General features: G+C 44.5%; 1 protein-coding gene across 1 annotated transcript in view; it reads right to left on the bottom strand.

Moving 5' to 3' along the window:
* The window catches only part of LOC115175130 (sushi domain-containing protein 6), a 44,968-nt gene extending 20,346 nt beyond the window's left edge, over positions 1–24,622 (bottom strand). The window contains exons 1-2 of the mRNA XM_029734339.1: positions 24,443–24,622; positions 13,054–13,216 (exon numbers count right to left, since the gene is read on the bottom strand). Of these exons, the coding sequence (XP_029590199.1) occupies positions 13,054–13,174 (121 nt within the window). The 5' untranslated portion in view covers positions 13,175–13,216; positions 24,443–24,622. The remainder of the gene's footprint in view (positions 1–13,053; positions 13,217–24,442) is intronic.
* Positions 24,623–24,983: the final 361 nt, after the last annotated feature.

The raw sequence follows: 24,983 nt of genomic DNA, 5'->3' as shown, positions 1-24,983 counted from the left end.
ACCACATTCCACTGCATGTGCTCTGTTCAAAAAACACTGCACCACATTCCACTGCATGTGCTCTGTTCAAAACACTGCACCACATTCCACTGCATGTGCTCTGTTCAAAACACTGCACCACATTCCACTGCATGTGCTCTGTTCAAAACAGAAGTAGAAATCGTCATCCACATCCAGGTTAGTGATCTCTGTTCTGATGTTCAGAAGGTCTTTTCAGTCATAGGAAACGATGGTGGAAACATTGTTCATAAAAAGATAAGATAAGCGCTAAAAAAAAAAATCTAAAAACTAAACAAATTGTTCAGGAGCCGGGAGGAAAATGTCAGATATCCATTCCAGCTCCATAACTAGTAACGAACAGATTACACTTAGAAAGTAACCTACCCAATCCTGCAGGCATCATACATAAAGATGGTGACAGTCCACAGACTCACCGCCTGGGTAAATGCTGCATTAGTGTGTAGCTATGCCAACCATAATTCCTTTAACTTGTGAGCTTTTCCATATTAGCTGCTCTTACTGTGAGTCAATGTTTTACATTCATGTAGTTCTGTCCTTGAGCTGTTCTTGTCTAGTAATGTTCTGTATTATGTCATGTTTCATGTTTTGTGTGGATCCCCAGGAAGAGTAGCTGCTGCTTTCACAACAGCTAATGGGGATTCTAATAAAATACCAAAACACCAGTCTCAACGTCAACAGTGAAGAGGCGACTCCTGGATGCTGGCCTTCTAGGCAGAATTCCTCTGTCCAGTGTCTGTGTTATTTTGCCCATCTTAATCTTTTCTTTTTATTGGCCAGTCTGAGATATGGCTTTTTCTTTGCAACTCTGTCTAGAAGGCCAGCATCCCGGAGTCGCCTCTTCACTGTTGACGTTGAGACTGGTGTTTTGTGGGTACTATTTAATGAAGCTGCCAGTTGAGGACTTGTGAGGCATCTGTTCCTCAAACTAAACTCTCTAATGTACTTGTCCTCTTGCTCAGTTGTGCACCGGGGCCTCCCACTCCTTCTATTCTGGTTAGAACCAGTTTGCGCTGTTCTGTGAAGGGAGTAGTACACAGCGTTGTACGAGATCTTCAGTTTCTTGGCAATTTCTCGCATGGAATAGCCTTCATTTCTCAGAACAAGAATAGACTGACGAGTTTCAGAAGAAAATTATTTGTTTCTGGCCCTTTTGTGCCTGTAAATCAAACCCACAAATGCTGATGCTCCAGATATTCAACTAGTCTAAAGAAGGCCAGTTTTATTGCTTCTTTAATGAGCACAACAGTTTCAGCTGTGCTAACATAATTGCAAAAGGGTTTTCTAATGATCAATTAGCCTTTTAAAATGATAAACATGGATTAGCTAACACAACGTGCCATTGGAACACAGGAGTGATGGTTGCTGATAATGGGCCTCTGAACGCCTATGTAGATATTCCATTAAAAATCTGCCGTTTCCAGCTACAATAGTCATTTACAACATTAACAATGTCTACACTGTATTTCTGACCAACTTGATGTTATTTTAAATGGACACATTTTTTTTTGCTTTTCTTTCAAAAACAAGGACATTTCGAAGTGACCCCAAACTATTGAACGGTAGTGTGTGTGTGTGTATGTATGTATGTATGTATGTATGTATGTATGTATGTATGTATGTATGTATGTATGTATGTATGTATGTATGTATGTATGTATGTATGTATGTATGTATGTATGTATGTATGTATGTATGTGTGTATGTATGTATGTGTGTGTGTATGTGTGTGTGTATGTGTGTATGTATGTATGTGTGTATGTATGTATGTATGTATGTATGTATGTATGTATGTATGTATGAATGAATGAATGAATGAATGAATGAATGAATGTATATTTTTTTCCTAGGTAGTTAACGTTAGCTAGCGTTAGTTGGCTGTATGCCAAAATGTCTGTATTTCTTCTCCTATAGCTTGGCCTAACTCATATATATATTTTTTTAATTGTGAGCCAACATTTTGTCAGCTATTTTATTTCTACGACTGATCAAAACAATATTTTATTATGGCTTGTTCTTGTCCCTCTGCAGCAGACTTGTGCTGTGAGCAATATATTTGGACCATCGAATCGCAATACATATAAAACCGTGATAAATCGTGGACACATATAGAATCACAATACATATTTGGCACAAAAATACTGTTATAATATCGTATTGTGAGGTCCCTGGCAATTCAGAGCCCTACTCCCTAAGCTAAGACCAGCTAGGATCAACTTAGACTTCAGACATCCTGACTGTCAACACCGACTGGGGATAAAGAGAGGTAACTGGGCAGTGTACAGTCAAGATAATTATTATTATTATTTTATGTTGTAACTGGAAGGTAGACCTACTACCTTAACTTGTCCAATAAAAAAAACACAGATTTTCATTTTCCATTGCAAAACGTTTTGCTACGGTATGCCCTAATGAACACAAACCTGGCTTTCAGTCCCTCCTCACCTAGGTCTACACATCCTCCTACCCAGGCAGACATGTTGGGAGGCTGGTCACGCTGCTGACATTCATTAACCTATATTAACTGTCATTACACAGAGCTGGCTTGTCATTCACCACCCATTGACAGGGCAACTAACTCAATTGCTTTTAGTTTCACTGTGGTTGTAAAACAGTGGACCTCAGACCTTCCTCTTGCCTAGCAGTACCTAATAAGGAAGTGAAGAGAGAGAAGTCAAAACAACAAGAGAGTCAAGGCCCTACAATCTACAAACGGCAACCAAACCAAAACTTAACGCACACACAGAAACTGAGCAAGTGCTAAAACACATATTTCAGAGAAACAGATACACAGCAACAATCGACAGGTGCACACACACACAAACACCCTCTTCTGTCACTAATGACTTTCTGGTGATCTAGCTGAGTGTGTGTGTGAGGAGCTCAGTGTGGCGGTGATGTGGTGTTCTGTCCAACTCCAACACCCTGCTGAAATACATCTTTGTCCTCACCTTTCAAAAGGAGCAGCAGCAAGAGTTAGTTAAATAAAGGCTACTTAAATAAAGGCTAGATAAACAAAAGTCCTCCTCTCTTCCCTGTGCAGGGCTGATGGGGGCTGGCTAACAGTCCTCCTCTCCTCCCTGTGCAGGGTTGATGGGGGCTGGCTAACAGTCCTCCTCTCCTCCCTGTGCAGGGTTGACGGGGGCTGGCTAACAGTCCTCCTCTCCTCCCTGTGCAGGGTTGACGGGGGCTGGCTAACAGTCCTCCTCTCCTCCCTGTGCAGGGTTGACGGGGGCTGGCTAACAGTCCTCCTCTCCTCCCTGTGCAGGGTTGATGGGGGCTGGCTAACAGTCCTCCTCTCCTCCCTGTGCAGGGTTGACGGGGGCTGGCTAACAGTCCTCCTCTCCTCCCTGTGCAGGGTTGACGGGGGCTAGCTAACAGTCCTCCTCTCCTCCCTGTGCAGGGTTGACGGGGGCTGGCTAACAGTCCTCCTCTCCTCCCTGTGCAGGCTTGGGGCCAGGGGTTTAGCCTGGAGGGGCTGGCTAACAGGTCTTTAGGGGGACACCTTGAAAGGAACAGAACAGAACAGACAAAGGCCATTGTTTCCTGCAGGTTTTGTTTGCTAGATAGGCCGGGTGGTTTAGGGTTAGCAAACTTCCTGTATGAGGCTGAGCCAGAACCACACAGTGAACAGACGCCCACACCCTAGCCTACACTCGCTCATTACCAAGGAGTAGCCTAGCCAACACTCGCTCATTACCAGGGAGTAGCCTAGCCTACACTCGCTCATTACCAGGGAGTAGCCTAGCCTACACTCGCTCATTACCAGGGAGTAGCCTAGCCTACACTCGCTCATTACCAGGGAGTAGCCTAGCCTACACTCGCTCATTACCAGGGAGTAGCCTAGCCTACACTCGCTCATTACCAGGGAGTAGCCTAGCCTACACTCGCTCATTACCAAGGAGTAGCCTAGCCTACACTCGCTCCTTACCAAGGCGTAGCCTAGCCTACACTCACTCATTACCAGGGAGGGACCTAGCCTACACTTGCTCCTTACCAAGGAGTAGCCTAGCCTAGACTCGCTCATTACCAAGGAGTAGCCTAGCCTAGACTCGCTCATTACCAGGGAGGAACCTAGCCTACACTCGCTCATTACCAGGGAGGAACCTAGCCTACACTCGCTCATTACCAGGGAGGGACCTAGACTACACTCGCTCATTACCAGGGAGTAGCCTAGCCTACACTCGCTCATTACCAGGGAGGGACCTAGACTACACTCGCTCATTACCAGGGAGTAGCCTAGCCTACACTCGCTCATTACCAAGGAGTAGCCTAGCCTACACTCGCTCCTTACCAGGGAGGGACCTAGCCTACACTTGCTCCTTACCAAGGAGTAGCCTAGCCTAGACTCGCTCATTACCAAGGAGTAGCCTAGCCTACACTTGCTCATTACCAGGGAGTAGCCTAGCCTACACTCGCTCATTACCAAGGAGTAGCCTAGCCTACACTCGCTCATTACCAAGGAGTAGCCTAGCCTACACTCGCTCATTACCAGGGAGTAGCCTAGCCTACACTCGCTCATTACCAAGGAGTAGCCTAGCCTACACTCGCTCATTACCAAGGAGTAGCCTAGCCTACACTCGCTCATTACCAAGGAGTAGCCTAGCCTACACTCGCTCATTACCAAGGAGTAGCCTAGCCTACACTCGCTCATTACCAGGGAGTAGCACAAACTTCTCTTCTCTTTCACAACTCATGAACACACACACACACAAGAATGCAGTTCCAGATACAAGAGAGAGATCTAGGGCAACCATGATGACATATAGCCTAGCCTACACTCTCATTACCAGGGAGTAGCCTAGCCTAAACTTCTCTTTCACAACAATCACTTCACAACTCACGAGTCTTCGACAGTGGTGTAACACTGTGTTAAGTCATACAAAGAGAAACCAAAGTGTTTCTAAAATGCTTACCACACCGCTCACTTCGCATGCGTTGCAGAATAAATTTAAACATACGTGTTATTCAATTATTGCACCCACACTGCTTGCACGCCAACGAGCGTCTGCGTTGCCATGTGCTAAAATAGAAGTCAGTTCTATTTGTGATGCTGAACACGGTGAAAGTCCTGCCTCTCCCATCTCCTCATTGGTTTATAGAAGCAGATACCCACGTGCCATCTCCTCAATGGTTATACCCACATGGGTGATTGAAAGATGAACTGAGTTTGGTCGGTTGTCGTGGTAACTATGAAAGTTAGTTACTATGAAAGTCCAAAGGCGAAAAGGCCTGGAAGGAGAGATGACGAGAAAAGATTTGGTTGACCGTTTTATGTGTAGATTAATTGCCGGAGTAGAGGACCTTGTGCATTTCAGGTAAAATACCAACCCGACGTTTATATCCCAGGACAAATCAGCTAGCAACAGCAAGCTAGCTAAATAGGACAAATTAGCTAGCAACTGCAAGCCAGCTAGCTAAATTTCCATAAATGTTTTATGCTTTTCAACCTGTCCCCAAATTAATATAATTGGTTCAGAGTTCGTTTTGATGTTACAAACTGTGTGTCCTGATCGCGTTTTGTGTGGCAGGACAAAATCAATTTGCGCACGATGGCGCGTGGCCGGTTTGGGTACGGTGTAAAACAGACGCAGCAGCCTCGGCCCTCAGCAGCAGAAGTGAGAGCTTATCAGTGCTAGACAAAGAGAGCTGTGAGAGATTCATATGAAGCCCTCTCTCTCTCTCTGCTATACAAAGAGACGTCAGTTTGTTCTGGGCCAGAGCTGGGGGCCATTTTAACAGAACACATGTCTCGTCGCCCACTGACCCAGACTGAGAGACCAGGCCTGTGTGAGATTAATTTTTAGCCCCCAAACTGTTCACTTCCTGTCCCCATCCTAAGAATCAGCGAGAGGTTTTTTCGTGACCATTTGATAAATGCTATGCTAGTAGAAAAGTCAAGAGGCTGGATCAGAGTAAAGGTGTTGTTCGTATACAGGCCCGGATCTTAGATCTACGTCTCAGAGGAAGAGAGTTTACTGTAACTAACTGGCTGTGTGCAATGAATTAACAAAACTAAGTTACACAATCAGTGGGAACTGCATCACTTCTCGTCTCTGTTTCCCCCCCCCCCCCCCCCTCCTCCTCCTGACTGTCTGTGACAACTTTCTCTGGAACTACACACTCATCTACAGACAGACGCACAACAAGGGGCTATGCCAGATGTGTGTGTGTGTGTGTGTGTGTGTGTGTAACATAATAAACATGTACTGTAGTGATTGGAGTACAGGCATGTAAGTACAACCACACTACGCATCCGTTTTCATACACTGTGCTATTCAAGGTTTACTGTGCTAAGCTCTTTGAAGCCTGTTCGGCACAACAAGTCTCAGTATGCACAAGTAAAGGCCTACATTTCTGCTCAGTATTCACCTCTATTCCCATGCCGTGACTTTGTTTGTATGCGGATGGAATAAGACTGTCAAGAATAATGGACTTTGAGGATTTGATATTCATGAAAGCCTCCAGCAGAACAATCATCCGATATATATATATATATATATAAATAATATGCGCCCTGGGCTAACCTGTGACAATAACATATTATGGAGGAGCATATGAGGGATGGCTCGAGGAGAAGAAATTAAGGTTTGTTTGAAAACATCAAACCCCTGCTACCTCCCGTCCTTGTTGCCTCAAAATCGACCCCAAAAAAATCATTGGAGGAGGAACGATCTAAAAGGTACCTCCCTCTGACCACCTCCTCCAATGAGATTTGAGAGGAATTAAAAAGAGGAGACAAGGACAGCGGAAACATGATTTACCGGCTAATAACTTTTTCAGACAAAGCCACAGACTAAAGAGACCAAACCAGAGGATGAGAGATATGAAATAAAGATAAATAAACATGGGCTTGTAAAGCTGATAACGATATGTTCCTGCCAGGGATGCCATCTCTGCGATCTGTTTATCTGCTGGGAATGAGGCTGGGGCAGCAACACACTCGGGAATATATGGGCCCGATTGGCAGAGGCACGTACACACACACACACTCCGCCTGAGGACACAAACTCCTTGCTCTCCTGCAGATGAAGGTGGGAGTGTGTGTGTGTGTGTGTGTGTGTGTGTGTGTGTGTGTGTGTGTGTGTGTGTGTGTGTGTGTGTGTGTGTGTGTGAGAGAGAGAGAGAACGTGAGCCTGAAAACGAGCCCCTATGAGCTCTCCGTGAATCACGAGCGTTACACAAGACCGTAACCCTAACACGCTTACGCAGGAGCCGATGCTAACCGGCACGCGGCAAACACACATCCACGAGGACCAAGTCGAGGACCAAGTCAAGGACCAAGTCTCACTTTGTAGACTTGAGGAAATTACACCAACTTCTATGTCTGTGCTCTGCACCTCCAAAAATGAATGTATCAACACTTCACTGCCAGTCAGTTTTGCTGCGCGAGGTGGGATATAGGATTTGTATTTCTTTGTGCGATTAGCAGCTATGAAACAAAAACATAGCTGCATAACAGAAATGAAATACTGCAGCATTTTTTTCTACTGATACTTGATTTGACTATTCATTTATTTGTGAATTTAATGTAGAGCCCTGCAAATTGACCACCCGCCAACGTGGCTGGTAAAATAGACATTCTTACCCACCAATACCTCAATCTACCCCCATTTGGTGGGTGTTCATTTTATGACCTGGCTGTGACGGTGGATGACAGCCAAATGAACGCAGTCACCGTTATAACCGTGAGGGGGGTGTTGCCTAGGCAACCAAATACTTGTTTGCTACACCACCATGCTTGTTTCATCACCTTGTTAAGAGTCCATGTTACTGCAGAAACAGACTCAAATGCAATGTAACCCCCCCCCCCCCAAAAAAAAACAAACTGTTATGGTTATTTTCATGACAGTCTCATCCATAACCGTCGGTTACATGGTTATATACGGTAATTGCGCCAGCCATAAAACACACGACCCGGGATAACTAGTTTATAATATGCTTTGTGGAAGGTAACTAGAATGGGGGGGACGACCAATAGTTACTTTGGGAGGTGACTACACTTATTTGAATACAAATCTGAGAAAGCATCTACTTTTTAACAAATATGTGAATACAGATCTCAGGAAGTAACTACTTTTCAGAAACCATGGAAGGTCTGTATCTGGAACTGCATGTTACGGTAGGTATAAATAAGGTGTGACAGTTAACTACTGTATGACTTTCAACATGCCGCTGAAGAAAAGGTCAAAATTGGCAATTTATTGTAAGATACCTGAAAATACTGCAGGAACATTAGATAAACACTCTCAAACTGTTTCAGCTAGTTGTCCATCTGCAGCTTGCCTGCCAATGCATGCGTTGTCCCAACCAAGCACCCGAGCTAACTGGCTAAAGTTGTCTAGCATGCTAGCTAGCTACTTCCAGACACAAAATGAGAGAACACCTCACTGACCATTTTACTCATCCTAGCAGAGCTGGTTAAGGCTGTTTTCATGTTATATACACAGCGTTCGTGACTTATTCGTACTTTTTTTGACTACGTTTACTGACACCAGTCATATTCAGCGGGTGTTGCACATTTGTAAATTCCTCTGAAATCGGAGTAGATCGCAAGTTCACTCTGGCTAGCTGACTCAAGAGATAAGCTAACTAGATAACAGTCGCTCAGCATAGCTAGGTAGCAAAGGATTTCACATTTCTTGCTAGCTAACCAAATGACATGTGCATCTCTAGCTGCGTAGCCAACGAAAAACGATACACGGGGGGGAAAAAAAGGCAGTCACTCAACCAATGACATGACGTCCTCCTAGGAGCTAGCTAGCCAACATTAGGCTCTGCATTTTTAACTTACTACATAAATAGATACATAGCATATTAGCCACGTTATTATGAGGGATGTGTGATCATTGCCCTTGCTAGTTTGATTTTATTGATATGCCCAGCCTTAGTTACATTCGTTCGTTTTTGTCCAAAATATTGAGTCATTGAAACTGAAACAGTTTGCTTCCTCCATTCAGGAGGCACTATGTACCAGATCATCTGTGATTTACAACCTGATAGCAATATGTTTTGGACTACCAAGAAATGTATTGGTGAATTATATTACTCAAGCATTGAACTGCATCCATCTATTCTGACAACAATGCCTCAGTGATGTACTGTGCAGCACACACTACCCTCTGTAGTGCCTTGCGGTCAGAGGCCGAGCAGTGATGCAGCCAATCAGGATGCTCTCGATGGTGCAGCTGTAGAACTTTTTGAGGATCTGAGGACCCATGTCAAAGCTTTTCAATATCCTGAGGGGGAATAGGCTTTGTCGTGCCCTCTTCACAACTGTCTTGGTGTGTTTGGACCATGATAGTTTGTTGGTGATGTGGACACCAAGGAACTTGAAGCTCTCAACCTGCTCCACTACAGCCCTGTCGATGAGAATGGGGGCGTGCTCGGTCCTCCTTTTCCTGTAGTCCATAATCATCTCCTTTGTCTTGATCACGTTGAGGGACAGGTTGTTATCCTGGCACCACACTGCCAGGTCTCTGACCTCCTCCCTATAGGCTGTCCCCTAGGTTTCTTCCTAGGTTTTTGGCCTTTCTCAGGAGTTTTTCCTAGGGAGTTTTTCCCAGCCACCGTGCTTCTTTCACATGCATTGCTTGCTGTTTGGGGTTTTAGGCTGGGTTTCTGTACAGCACTTTGAGATTTCAGCTGATGTACAAAGGGCTATATAAATAAATTTGATTTGATTTGTCTCATCGTTGTCGGTGATCAGGCCTACCACCACTGTGGTGTAGTCGGCAAACTTAATGATGATGTTGGAATCATGCCTGGCCATGCAGTCATGGGTGAACAGGGAGTACAGGAGGGGACTGAGCACGCACCCCTGAGGGGCCCCCGTGTTGAGGATCAGCGGGGCAGATGTTTTGTCGATGGATAATTCCTTCGACCTCTGGGCTTGTTTTTTTTTCTCTGTCATGCACTGTCAACTGTGGGACCCTTATATAGACAGGTGTGTGCCTTTCCAAATCATGTCCGATCAATTGGATTTACCACAGGTGGACTCCAATCCAGTTGTAGAAACATCTCAATGTGTCACGACTTCCTCCGAAGTTGGTCCCTCTCCTTGTTCTGGCGGTGTTCGGCGGTCGACGTCACCGGCCTTCTAGCCATCGCCGATCCACTTTTCATTTTCCATTTGTTTTGTCTTACACACCTGGTTTCTATCCCCCAATTACCTGTTCATTATTTAACCCGCTGTCCCCCCATGTTTGTTTGTGAGTGATTGTTTCTATGTAGGAAGGTCCGTTATTGTGGGCTCTGTTTTTGTATTGCATTTATTATATGTTGAGTAAAATACGGTTATTTACTCATATCTGCTGTGCTGCACCTGACTCCCATACACCAGCTACACACAGACTTCCTTACACAAGGATGATCAATGGAAACAGGATGCACCTGAGCTCAATTTCAAGTCTCATAGCAAAGGGGCTGAATACTTATGTAAATAAGGTATTTATAAAAACCTGTTGTTGCTTTGTCATTATGGGGTATTGTGATGTCATTATGGGATATTGTGATGTCATTATGGGGTATTGTGATGTCATTATGGGATATTGTGTGTAGATTGCTGAGAAAAATAAATAATTGAATCCATTTTAGAAAATGTGGAAAAAGTCAAGGAGTCTGAATACTGTATTTAGACTAATTCAACTAAATGTTGTAGTTTTTGGTTCTTTATCAAATATTTGTCAGCCATTAAATGTATTACACAGTCACCTCAGTCACTCACCTACTCAGTGAGTAACATTACAATTACAGTCATTACAGAATTCACAACACACTAAGTGTGTGCCCTCAGGCCCCTACTCCAATACCACATATCTACAATGCAAAATCCATGTGTACGTGTTTGTATAGCACTTATGTTATCATGTGTGTGTATGCATGTGCCTATGTTTGTGTTACTTCACAGTCCCCGCTGTTCCATATGGTGTATTTTTACCTGCTTTTTAAATCTGATTCTACTGCTTGCATCAGTTACCTGATGTGTAATAGAGTTCCATGTAGTCATGGCTCTATGTAGTACTGTGCACCTCCCATAGTCTGTTCTGGACTTGGGGACTGTGAAGAGACCTCTGGTGGCATGTCTTGTGGGGTATCCTTGGGTGTCCGAGCTGTGTGCTAGTATTTTAAAAACAGACAGCTCGGTACATTCAGCTTGTCAACACTTCTTACAAAAACAAGCCAATCTCTCTTCCACTTTGAGCCATGAGAGATGGACATGCATATCATTAATGTTAGTTCTCCATGTACATTTAAGGGCCAGACGTGCTGCCCTGTTCTGAACCCAAGTTCACCTTCATTTTCCCAAGTCCCTCTTTGTGGCACCTGACCACACGACTGAACAGTAGTCCAGGTGTGACAAAACTAGGGCCTGTAGGACCTGCCTTGTTGATAGTGTTGTTAAGAAGGTAGAAACTAGGGCCTGTAGGACCTGCCTTGTTGATAGTGTTGTTAAGAAGGTAGAAACTAGGGCCTGTAGGACCTGCCTTGTTGATAGTGCTGTTAAGAAGGCAGAGCATCGCTTTATTACAGACAGACTTCTCCCCATCTTAGCAACTAGTGCATCAATATGTTTTGACCAAGACAGTTTACAATCCAGGTTTACTACAAGCAGTTTAGTCACGTCAACTTGCTCAATTTCCACATTATTCATTACGAGATGTAGCTGAGGTTTAGTGTTCAGTGAATGATTTCTAACTAACTGCAGCTCTTTGTTGAGTGTTGCAGTCATTTCAGTCACTGTAGTAGCTGACGTGTTATAGTGTTAAGTCATCCGCATACATAGACACACTGACCTGACTCAAAGCCAGTGGCATGTCGTTGGTAATGGTTCTTTACCATTCGGCCATCAGATTTGCCACCAATGCTCCTTATACATCACTGCACTCTATACTCTGTAAACTGGTCCTCTCTGTATGCCTGACGCAAGACCCACTGGTTGATGCTTATTTATAAAACCCTCTTAGGCCTCACTCCCCCTTATCTGAGATACCAACTGCAGCCCTCCTCCTCCACATACGACACCCATTCTGCCAGTCAAATTGTAAAATGTTCCCAAAGCACACACATCCCTGGGTCGTTCGTCTTGTCAGTTCGCTGCAGCTAGCAACTAAAGCAAGCTGCAACAAACACTCAAACTGGACAGTTTTATCTCAATTTCTTAATTCAAAGACTCAAATCATGGACATTCTTACTGACAGTTGTGGCTGCTTTGCGTGATGTATTGTTGTCTCTACCTTCTTGCCCCTTGTGCTGTTGTCTGTGCCCAATAATGTTTGTACCATGTTTTGTGCTGCTGCCATGTTGTTGTCATGTTGTGTTGCTACCATGCTGTGTTGTCATGTGTTGCCGCCATGTTACGTTGTCATCTTAGGTCTCTCTTTATTTAGTGTTGTGTTGTCTCTCTTGTCGTGGTGTGAGTTTTGTCCTATATTTTTATTTAATTTATTTGTATTTTTAATCCCAGCCCCGTCCCCGCAGGAGGCCTTTTGGTAGGCCGTCATTGTAAATAAGAATTTGTTCTTAACCTTTATTTAAACTAGGCAAGTCAGTTAAATAAATAATAAAAAAGTAAAGATTGAAAAAAAGCAAGGGGCCTAAACAGCTACCCTGGGGAATTCCTGCTTCAACCTGGATTATGTTTGAGAGGTTTCCATTAAAGAACACCCTCTGTGTTCTGTTAGACAGGTAACTCTTTATCCACAATATAGTAGAGGGTGTAAAGCCATAACACATACGTTTTTTTCCCCAGCAGCAGACTATGATCGATAATGCACTGAAGTATAACAAGACAGCCCCCACAATCAATCTCTCAGAAAATCAGCCATTTGTGTAAGCGCTTTGCTTGTTGAGTGTTCTTCCCTATATGCGTGCTGAAAGTCTGTTGTCAATTAGTTTACTGTGAAATAGCATTGTATGTGGTCAAACACAATTTTTCCCAGAAGTTTACTAAGGGTTGGTACCAGGGTGATTGGTCGGCTATTTGAGCCATTAAGGGTGTAGTGTGGGTATGGTCCGGCGGGAGTTGTCTCTTACCTGATGCGTGTCCTGGGGGGAGCAGGGCGAAGAGGAGGAAGAGGAGTACAGACGTAGCCAGCCTGTGGACTGGAGAGGAAGCCAGGGCTCTCGTCTCACACAATACCATTCCATCGCTCATCTTTCCCCTGGATACCAGCTCTACAGTCCGCTGAGGTTCAACCTGCAGGGAGAGAAAGTTAGGGGAATTAGGGACAGATTAGTTCAGTACCAACAGCAAGGATTACATAACAGAGAGAGAACGCCATAGGGCAATAGGGCTGAGGCGGTCATGACATTTTGCAAGCCAGTAAATGTCATGCAAATGTATTTTTTATTTTACTAGACGAGTCAGTTAAGAACAAATTCTTATTTACAATGACGGCCTACCCCGGCCAAACCCTAACCCGGACAACGCTGGGCCAATTGTGCGCCACCCTATGGAACTCCCAAACACAGCAGGTTGTGATACAGCCTGGAACTGAGTTGTGATTGGTCTACACACCTTAGAGTGTCTTCGAAATCACAACACATCGGCACCATGCTGCGACTACATATTCATGATTTGGAGAAAAAAAAAAAAGTCACCATTTTTTAAAATAATAATTGCACTCTGATTGCTACGTTTCCCGCGGGGAGAGAGAGAGAGAGAGACAATTGCATTGCTGCTCTGCTTGTGTAGCAAGCAAGTTAGGAGATATCTAAATCAATGGACGATGGAATTAAAATAAAACTAAAAGTGAAATGAGAAGGAAAGGCTACAACATCCAAAAGCCAACAAGTAGGTTGCTACATATAATCTGAATGGAGTTATTTGTAGGCGTTAACTGTAGAATGGTAAGAAGGGCAGTAATGTTATAACTAGCCTCAATTAGCTAGCTTCTCTCAGTTTGATGTAGTCCAGACAGGTAGGCCTACTATGTCATCGGATGGGATGATAATAACTTGCATGAAGTTAGTCTAGCGTGAGTTAACAGTGTTTGTGGTCTCTCTCGCCTGTCAAGGTGCTCCGAGCCTCACACATCTTATTTCACACACACAGCCCCTCTCTCTAGTAGTCTATACTCTGTGCCTCTCTCTCAATTCAATTTAAGGGCTTTATTGGCATGAGAAACATGTTTACATTGCCAAAGCAATTTTAGCTCTGGTTAACAAAGTAGCAAAACAATTGGCTTTTCTGCTGCTTCCCTCACTCAGATCCATACGAGGGACGGGAATGGTTGTCCTTAGGTCCGTTCGGGACGGGTTAAAAAAAAAAAATGTATTTATGCATTTTGGGCCCAGGGCTTTCCAGTGTCCATTTCGGAACCTCTAACTCCCATCACCATTGTCCTCATCATTCAGATTATTCAAATTCAGTCATAAAGTGTCTTTAACTTCTTAGAGATCAAATCCCTTTAGCGGGATTGATTTGACAACAGCCAGTGAAAGTACAGGGCGCCAAATTCAAAACAACAGAAATCTCATAATTAAAATTTCTCAAACATACAAGTATTATACACCATTTTAAAGATACATTTCTTGTTAATCCAACCACACTGTCCGATTTCTAAAAGGCTTTACGGCGAAAGCATACCTTGTGATTACGTTTGGTCAGCGACCTAGTCACAAAAAAACAGCCATTTTCCAGCCAAAGAGAGGAGTCACAAAAAGCAGAAATAGAGATAAAATAAATCACTAACCTTTGATGATCTTCATCAGATGGCAGTCATAGGACTTCATGTTACACAATACATGCATGTTTTGTTCGATAAAGTTCATATTTATATCCAAAAATCTCAGTTTACATTGGCGCGTTATGTTCAGTAATGTTTTGCCTCCAAAATCCGGTGATTTTGCAGAGAGCCACATCAATTTACAGAAATACTCATCATAAACGTTGATATAAGATACAAGTGTTTTACATAGCATTAACGGTACACTTCTCCTTAATGCAACCGCTGTGTCAGATTTCAAAAAAGCTTTACGGCAAAAGCACACCATGCGATAATCTGAGTACAGCGCTCAGGCACCAAAACAAGCCATACAGATACCCGCCATGTTGTGGAGTCAACAGAAGTCAGAAATAGCATTATAAATATTCACTTACCTTTGATGATCTTCATCGGAATGCACTCCCAGGAATCCCAGTTCCACAATAAATGTTTGTTTTGTTCGATAAAGTCCATATTTATGTCCAAATACCTCCCTTTTGTTCACGCGTTCAGTCCAAATGCAAAATGCGCGAGCACTAAGTTGAGACGAAAAGTCAAAAAAAGTTAAATTACAGTTCGTAGAAACATGTCAAACGATGTATAGAATCAATCTTTAGGATTTTTTCTATCATAAATATTCAATAATATTCCAACCGGACAATTCCTTTGTCTTCAGAAATGAAAAGGAACTCAGCTCGCTCTCACGGCCGCGCGCATGACTGAGCTCATGGCCTTTTTCCAGACACCTGATTCCAATAGCTCTTATTCTCTCCCATTCACAGTAGAAGCCTGAAACATTCTAAAGACTGTTGACATCTAGTGGAAGCCTTAGGAAGTGTAATATGACCCCATTTACACTGTATATTGGATAGGCAATCACTTGCTATACTACAAACCTCAGATTTCCCACTTCCTGGTTGGATTTTTCTCAGATTTTCGCCTGCCATATGAGTTCTGTTATACTCACAGACATTATTCAGTGTTTCAGTGTTTTCTATCCAAATCTACTAATAATATGCATATATTAGCTTCTGGGCCTGAGTAGCAGGCAGTTTACTCTGGGCACGCTTTTCATCCGGACGTCAAAATACTGCCCCTAGCCCAAAGAGGTTTTAAGAGCTTTGTACACCTGGATTGTACAATATTTGCACATTCTTCAAAACATTCTTCAAGCTCTAAGTGTCATATAAGCTCTGTCAAGACACCCATTTGAAAGTCTTGCTATAGATTTTCAAGTCTATTTGAGTCTAAACCGTAACTAGGCCACTCGGAAACATTCAATGTCGTCTTGGTAAGCAACATCAGTGTATATTTAGCCTTGTGTTTTAGGTTATTGTTCTGCTGAAAGGGGAATTTGTCTCCCAGTGTCTGTTGGAAACCAGACTGAACCAGGTTTTCTTCAACGATTACCTTACAGATAATTGTCTGTGTGGGGTACAGACAAGGCATATAATTAAACACTCGCCAACAGCGAAATGTAGGTAGATTGAGGTATTAGCGGGTAAGAATGTCTATTTCACACGTTGGCAGGGGGTCAATTTGCAGGGCTCTACAGTGCGAGCGTTACATTCACAAATAAAAACTCACAATTCAAGTATGAGTACATGGGGTGAGTTGCAGCAGAGAAATGCTGCAGTAGTCTGCTGCTAAAGTCTACAAAGTGAGACTTTGTCCTCGTGTTTTCTGCCTATTTACATTGTTTTGTTCACAAGCTCAGTTGTTTTTCAACGTTAGTTTGAGTCTGCTGCTTCAACTTATAGAAAAGAGACGCTCTAGTCAGATCCCAAATCTCTCTCTCATATACCACACACACACACACACACACACACACACACACACACACACACACACACACACACACACACACACACGACAGGACTTGAGTGGCCCCCTTACCACGGTAACCTCCCACCCTTAACGGGACAGCTGAACATTTTGTCTCATCTGATATTTTGGTTAAAAGGCTCCGATCACAAAACAAGGCAGCAGCTACCCTTGCTGGGGTCCAGCAAAATGAAGGCAGTTTATACAATTTGTATGTAATTATGGCACAAAAAATATATATATATTGCTGGTTAAAAAAAAAAGAACTACCTGCCACAGTGACTGGTGGGCCAAAAAGTTAATTTCTGTAATACTTGATCTACATTGCTATGGCAACAGTGGCAACCATCCATTCATGCCAATAAAGCATGTATTGAAATGAGTGAGAGAGTCCAGACACAGGCCTACGTATCATTCCATTATATCTCCTACTACAGAGAACATTGGTTTTAATCGCCATCATCAATATGAAATTCCTCTGATCTCTACTGCTTGTCTACTGCTGCGGATAACTGATTTAATGATGCAGTCATTCTGCACTGGGATTCATGAGAGAGGGAGAGGTAATCTACTGGGATAGATGAGAGAGAGGGAGAGGTAATCTACTGGGATAGATGAGAGAGAGGGAGAGGTAATCTACTGGGATAGATGAGAGAGGGAGAGGTAGTGTACTGGGATAGATGAGAGAGGGAGAGGTAGTGTACTGGGATAGATGAGAGAGAGGGAGAAGTAATCTACAGGGATAGATGAGAGAGAGGGAGAGGTAGTGTACTGGGATAGATGAGAGAGAGGGAGAGGTAGTGTACTGGGATAGATGAGAGAGAGGGAGAAGTAATCTACAGGGATAGATGAGAGAGAGGGAGAGGTAATGGAAAATGGAGAAAGAGAGGGGGAAAACAGACGTTGGAGCTTTGATCACAGCAGAGAGAGAAACAGAGCGAGAACACATTACCCTTACCCCCCCCTCCCTCAGAGAAACTACCCTTACCCCCCCTCCCTCAGAGAAACTACCCTTAGCCCACCTCCCTCAGAGAAACTACCCTTACCCCCCCTCCCTCAGAGAAACTACCCTTACCCCCCCCTCCCTCAGAGAAACTACCCTTAGCGGCCCCCCCTCCCTCCCTCAGACAAACTACCCTTAGCCGCCCCCCCTCCCTCCCTCAGAGAAACTACCCTTAGCCGCCCCCCCTCCCTCCCTCGGAGAAACTACCCTTAGCCCCCCCTCCCTCCCTTGGAGAAACTACCCTTAGGCCCCCCTCCTCCCCTTGGAGAAACTACCCTTAGCCCGCCCCCTCTCCCTCAGTGAAACTACCTTTAGCCCCCCCTCCCTCAGTGAAACTACCTTTAGCCCCCCCTCCCTCAGTGAAACTACCTTTAGCCCCCCTCCCTCAGTGAAACTACCTTTAGCCCCCCCCTCCCTCAGTGAAACTACCTTTAGCCCCCCCTCCCTCAGTGAAACTACCTTTAGCCCCCCCTCCCTCAGTGAAACTAGCTTTAGCCCCCCCTCCCTCAGTGAAACTACCCTTAGCCCCCCCTCCCTCAGTGAAACTACTCTTAGCCCCCCCTCCCTCAGTGAAACTACTCTTAGCCCCCCCTCCCTCAGTGAAACTACTCTTAGCCCCCCCTCCCTCAGTGAAACTACCCTTAGCCCCCCCTCCCTCGCTCAGAGACACTACCCTTAGCCCCCCCTCCCTCAGAGACACTACCCTTAGCCCCCCCTCCCTCAGTGAAGCTACAGGTAACACTCAGCTCTAGCAGATAAAAAAAAAGAAAAAAAAAAAAAGAGAAAAATCCACATCAAGGAATTAAGATCATTAACACAAATGAGATCCAGGTGTAGAACCTTCATTACTGGGTAGCGATTAGGGAGCGATAGCCTAGTGTTATGCTGTATTAGTCAGCGGCATTAGCAGGCTAGCCTGACAGGCAGTTTGCATCAGGAGAGTGGAGGGCAGTGGGCCCATTAGCTCAGAGCTAGCCAGTAGTCACAACCAGCCTGCTGATCTGGTAGGTATTAGCATGGCTACTGAACCTAGCAGTAGCAAGCTATCCTGGCAGGTCAGGTTAGCATGCCTGAGGAGAGTAGAGGGCAGTGGGTCCATTAGGCTGCTGAGCGCCTTATAGCTAATAGCATGGAGCTGCTGAGCTGAACAGAACAGAGCTGGGGGGGGGGGGGGGGGGGGAATGTGATTGGATTCCATTTCTGCTGTGTAGCAGCTGGCACCAGAACAGAGGCCCAGTAGGTAACGGCAAAACACACACACACACACACACACACACACACACACACACACACACACACCCTTGTGGCCCATGAAAATGCGTTCCGATCCCCTTCTGCCACCTTGCGTTCTGCTCCCCGGTAGAAAGACAGTTACCTGCACACCGGCTGGTGGTAAACACTCTACGCTGGCACAACATCGTGCCAGGGGGCCATAGTCTGAACAGAACAGCCAACATCATCATCATCATCATCATAGCATTGGTTGCACTTGCAATGCACTCTGGGATATTCTGTAGAGCTTTGTTGACGTAGATGGACTCTGTAAGGACAAGATGGCCCGTCTCTCTAACCAACAAACAAACAAATAAACAAAAACACACACAATCAACATCAACTGTCATATTGTGTTACTTCAAAGGACCTCTTCAGGTGTAGCCTAGCTGTTTGCATAGCAGGGCTGCTGTGATATATGTGAAAAGAAGCCGAATGCAGAATGAGCTTGATTACATTCTCAAGCCTGAGAATTTGAGAAGTAAAATGAAAAATAAATGAATCCAAAGTTGCGAAATTCTGCAACACAAAGCAGCCTGATTGGCTGTAGGAATAAGATGACCAGGAGCGTGAAGGGACATATTTTTTTGTTTTAACTTGTGAATATATTGTGTGTAATCTATTTCCTGAGTAATTATTTATCTTTTACATTCCTAAAATCGTTTGACCTCGTAGCTGCCTCCTCCAAGGTCTTCTTGTGTTGTCCTCTGCAGAGTAAGGTAGCGTGCTGCGTGATCTATTCACTCAAGGAGGATGGCACCACCACACGGCCTGCTATTCACTCAACGAGGATGGCACCACCACACGGCCTGCTATTCGTCGTCCCGACACATAACCTAGTCGTCGTCCCGACACATAACCTAGTCGTCGTCCCGACACATAACCTAGTCGTCGTCCCGACACATAACCTAGTCGTCGTCCCGACACATAACCTAGTCGTCGTCCCGACACATAACCTAGTCGTCGTCCCGACACATAACCTAGTCGTCGTCCCGACACATAACCTAGTCGTCGTACCGACACATAACCTAGTCGTCGTACCGACACATAACCTAGTCGTCGTACCGACACATAACCTAGTCGTCGTACCGACACATAACCTAGTCGTCGTACCGACACATAACCTAGTCGTCGTACCGACACATAACCTAGTCGTCGTACCGACACATAACCTAGTCGTCGTACCGACACATAACCTAGTCGTCGTACTGACACATAACCTAGTCGTACTAACACATAACCTAGTCGTACTAACACATAACCTAGTCGTACCACCACATAACCTAGTCGTCGTACCACCACATAACCTAGTCGTCGTACCAACACATAACCTAGTCGTCGTACCAAGACATAACCTAGTCGTACTAACACATAACCTAGTCGTCGTACCACCACATAACCTAGTCGTCGTACCACCACATAACCTAGTCGTCGTACCAACACATAACCTAGTCGTACTAACACATAACCTAGTCGTACTAACACATAACCTAGTCGTACTAACACATAACCTAGTCGTACCAACACATAACCTAGTCGTCGTACCAACACATAACCTAGTCGTCGTACCGACACATAACCTAGTCGTCGTACCGACACATAACCTAGTCGTCGTACCGACACATAACCTAGTCGTCGTCCCGACACATAACCTAGTCGTCGTCCCGACACATAACCTAGTCGTCGTCCCGACACATAACCTAGTCGTCGTCCCGACACATAACCTAGTCGTCGTACCGACACATAACCTAGTCGTCGTACCGACACATAACCTAGTCGTCGTACCGACACATAACCTAGTCGTCATACTAACACATAACCTAGTCGTCATACTAACACATAACCTAGTCGTACCACTAACACATAACCTAGTCGTACCACTAACACATAACCTAGTCGTACCAACACATAACCTAGTCGTACTAACACATAACCTAGTCGTACTAACACATAACCTAGTCGTACTAACACATAACCTAATATTGCTCTGCTCCTAAAGCCCAGCCTTTCCGTTGAGCTCTGCTCTCAGTTGGCCCTTCATGAAAGCATTGTTTTGGCCTGTCGTCAACGTCTTCTTAAGGAACGGAACAATGACAATAGAAATGAATGTTTCATACTGTGAGCAACACCTTCAAAGTTTGAACAAACCGGCCTATCAACAGAACACTTCCTTAAACAAACAGGCTGGTCCCCAGGCTTACAATACATCTGCCAATGAAACGGATATGTTACTGGAAATAAATTGGTACAAAACCAAAATAATTCATTTAGCCTAGTTGTCTGAATTGGTGCCCACAACTGATGTGATTATGGATGTTGTGTCATAGATGAGTTAGTTCATTTTACAACTCATGTAATCTCATGACAGACGAAACAGAGTATCTAGTCCGCAAGCAGGCGAGATTTGGTTCTGGGTGTCGAAATTACAACCCATGTTCCTGAATATCAAATCGAATCCTTACAAGAAATAAACATTGTCCCTGGTCAGCGCATGGTGAGGTCAGTACAGTGTTTTCAGTCTGAAATCTGATGGCCTACTGGTAACTTCTCACCTCTTGGTCCTGTCCCATATGACACCTTATTCCCTATATAGGCTAGTGCACTACTTTTGACAACGGCCTATAGGCCTCTGGTCAAAAGTAGCACATTATATAGGGAAAGTAGTGCACTGTAATAGGGAATAGGCTGCCATTTGGGACGTAGACCCTTCTGTCTGGTTAAGGGGGAAAAGCTCTCAGTCCTACTCTACTGTCACCTGAATTCTGCTGTAAGTCAGTCCTACTCCACTGTCACCTGAATGCTGCTGTAAGTGAGTACTACTCCACTGTCACCTGAATGCTGCTGTAAGTCAGTCCTACTCCACTGTCACCTGAATGCTGATGTAAGTCAGTCCTACTCCACTGTCACCTGAATGCTGATGTAAGAGAGTACTACTCCACTGTCACCTGAATGCTGATGTAAGTGAGTACTACTCCACTGTCACCTGAATGCTGCTGTAAGTCAGTCCTACTCCACTGTCACCTGATTGCTGATTGCTGCTGTAAATCAGATTACAAGCTCAGTAAAATCCCAGTGGAAAATTGTGTCTAATGTCAAAGGGCTTTTTGAAAAAAAGGAACATTCTTAATGTGTTGTTCTCAACTCCTCCCTCAGACAAAAGTGGGCCTGATGTTTGTCAACAACATCAAAATAGTCCTCCTGGTCATGAGGTATCCTTATCTTGTTCCCCAGTCAGTCATGTGAGCCTAATGTATATTGGCATAACACGCCTAAGGATCTCAACTTCTGAAGGAGGGAAGGAAATAGAGGATAGAGGAATGGGAGGGGAGAGAGAGAGACTTGGGGAAGAATGCAGGGACTCCTCCACTCCAACGTGCTGTGGTTTCCCTGCTGCCCATGGCTTCTAGAGCGCAAAGACAGAAGAGGGAGAGAGAGAGAGAGCAGGGGAGAGAGACAGCGCAGGGGAGAGAGAGAGAGAGAGAGAGAGAGAGAGAGAGAGAGAGAGCAGGGGGAGGAGAGGAGTTGTGCAGGAGACAGAGAGGATAGAGCAGGGAGAGAGAGAGAAGGGGAGAGAGAGAGAGAGAGAGAGAGAGAGCGGGAGAGAGAGAGCAGGGGAGAGAGAGAGAGAGAGCAGGGGAGAGAGAGAGAAGGGGAGAGAGAGAGAGAGCAGGGGAGAGAAGGCATGTGTCTGGAGCTCAAAGAGAACAGGGGGTAGAGAGGGAGCGAAGGCATGTGCCTGGGAACAGAGCACTCAGTGTGCCAGGGAACAGCCGTGAAGAGATTGCCATCTGATAGGCCTGACTAATGCCTTGAGTTCAGCCCTCTACTCTGATGGAGCTGATGGAGTCAGGCTGGGGCTGAGAGGAGAGAACCCAGACTGAGGCATAGAGAAAGAAGCATAAGAAGGGACGAGAGAGACAGCATGGGGAGGGAGAGAAAGAGAGAGGGACAGAAAGAGTAGGAGGAAGAGGCAACCACCAAATATCTATCCACCAAAATAAGCCTAAGCGAGGAATCTTCTATGGAGGTTTTACTCCGCCCAAAATCTGGCCACCAACATTTTTTTGTATGAGGTTAATGAGTGAGTGTCATATTTGGTCAACAAAATGTTTTGTTGCTAATTTGAAACTATTTATATTCGACCAAATAAGCATCACTTGTCCCATCCCTGCTCTATGCTGCCTGCTGTACAAGAGACAAAACTGATTTGTTGCTTATCAAATTCTACTTACCTACTTTGTTGTCTTAATTACTTTGTAATTATAAATTACTTTAACTGGGCTGTGATATAACCACAATATGTACGGTCTACCGCTTAAACTAAAACATATATATAATAATCTATTAACTGGCCTAGCAGACTTGGCAAAACGTAAATATAGAATGTCCTCATTCTAGTACAGCTGATTCTGAATCAGCACGAGTCACACGCGTTAACACGTGCAACTGTACTGCCAGCTAAACAGAGTGCAGTGCGCCTGCCCGACCCACCGACCGACCGACAGACCGACTGTACACACACACACACATACATCTACATACAGTCCTCGGTGTCCACATCACTAAGGATCTATCATGGTCCACACACACACACACACACACACACACACACACACACACACACACACACACACACACACACACACCACACACACAGTAATCAGTTGAACATTCGGATTTATTGCAACACTGTATCACTAAAGCGTTAAGATTACAATAATTACAGACTGTAGGTTGAAATGCATTACTAGTCATCTGCTGGCATGTCAGGACATGTCAACATGTAAAACGGTTGGGAAATATTACTGAGAGCCAATATTACAGCCCTAAGGTTACCACAATATAGGTTACTGCCGTAACAGGATAACTAGCTAATAAATGATCTTCTGTTTATTAAACATAGGTTATTGTAACAAAAAGAGTCCCAGTCTATTGTAGTAACACCCATCTAAAAGGGATGGGCGACTTGTATAATCACATAGTTATGTCTTTTTACGAACTGGTTATCAGTAACTTTTTATGGTCCTACTGGTAGATAGGTATTATGGTATCTATTTTACTAGGCATTGTGACCCCCCCTGGTTAATCATCCACAACACAACGGGTTTCCTTCCTCATTACAATGGCACTTGGCCGACCTTTCTATCTCTGTTGTGGCAAAAAGACCCCACTGACTGACATGCCGTTGTTGGTTTACAAACACTGAAGATCTTTTGAAGGTTTCAAATCGCCTGAATGGTCAGATAGCCTTGAAAATTACAGATCAACACAAAAATCCCCAAAAAGTTCAAACCCGCTAACTAGATCTTACGTTAGCTAGCCAACCTAGTCCCCTAGGACATTGTTGAGCTCCCATAGAAGGTTAGCAGTAACTTCGTTAACCACACAGATGTTGGCACAAAAAAATAACAAAAAGTATTAACTAGTAACATTTGTTTCTGTTTTTCACTGGTACAAAAAAATAAATAGAAAATAGGCCTAAACCAAGCAGGAGGCCAACATCTGAATATCATAGTGACAGAGAGGGAGATCCTAGCAGCGCCACTATGCAGCACAAGCCAGACAGATTCCCGTATGTTTACCGGTAGTTTCAGACAAACAGAAACAAGACACTTACCAACGAAAAGCCCTTCTTCGTTCTCACTATCGGGACATGGACTCAAATAATTCAAAAATAGACAGACTATTTCTCCAATTGTTAAAAGTCAAGTGCGAAATGGCTTATTTCGTATGGTGTATTGTCCTTTCCTTCGCTTCGTCCTAAAAAAAAAAAAAAAAGCTAACCGGTTTCGTTCTTCTTTCTCAGTGTGAGGTAAGCGGAAACAACACCAGCCGCCTCGCTTTCGCACGGTGTCCATGGGAACCAGTGGTCGACACTGCAGTCAAGCAAAAATGACTGTATATATGTCAATGAACGATAGAGGCCTCTAGTGGCCAAATGCCCGTATTAGCATGGGAAGCGCCATTGAGGGCTTCCACCATTTTAATGTAGCCAATTGGATGGGACAGACTTCCCAACTTTATTGGCTGATCCTTCTCTTGGTAAACCTGTTGGAGTCATGTCCAACCAGATCATCAGGAGGATTCAGCCAATCGTGAAGAAGAAAAATGACCACCTGAGAAAACCAGCTAGAGAGAATGGGAGAAAATCCCCAAAT

This window comes from Salmo trutta, chromosome 35, assembly GCF_901001165.1.
Source record: "Salmo trutta chromosome 35, fSalTru1.1, whole genome shotgun sequence".
Lineage (NCBI taxonomy): Eukaryota > Metazoa > Chordata > Actinopteri > Salmoniformes > Salmonidae > Salmo > Salmo trutta.
The sequence above is the reverse complement of the archived record's forward strand: the minus strand, read 5'-3'. Positions and strand labels throughout refer to the sequence as shown.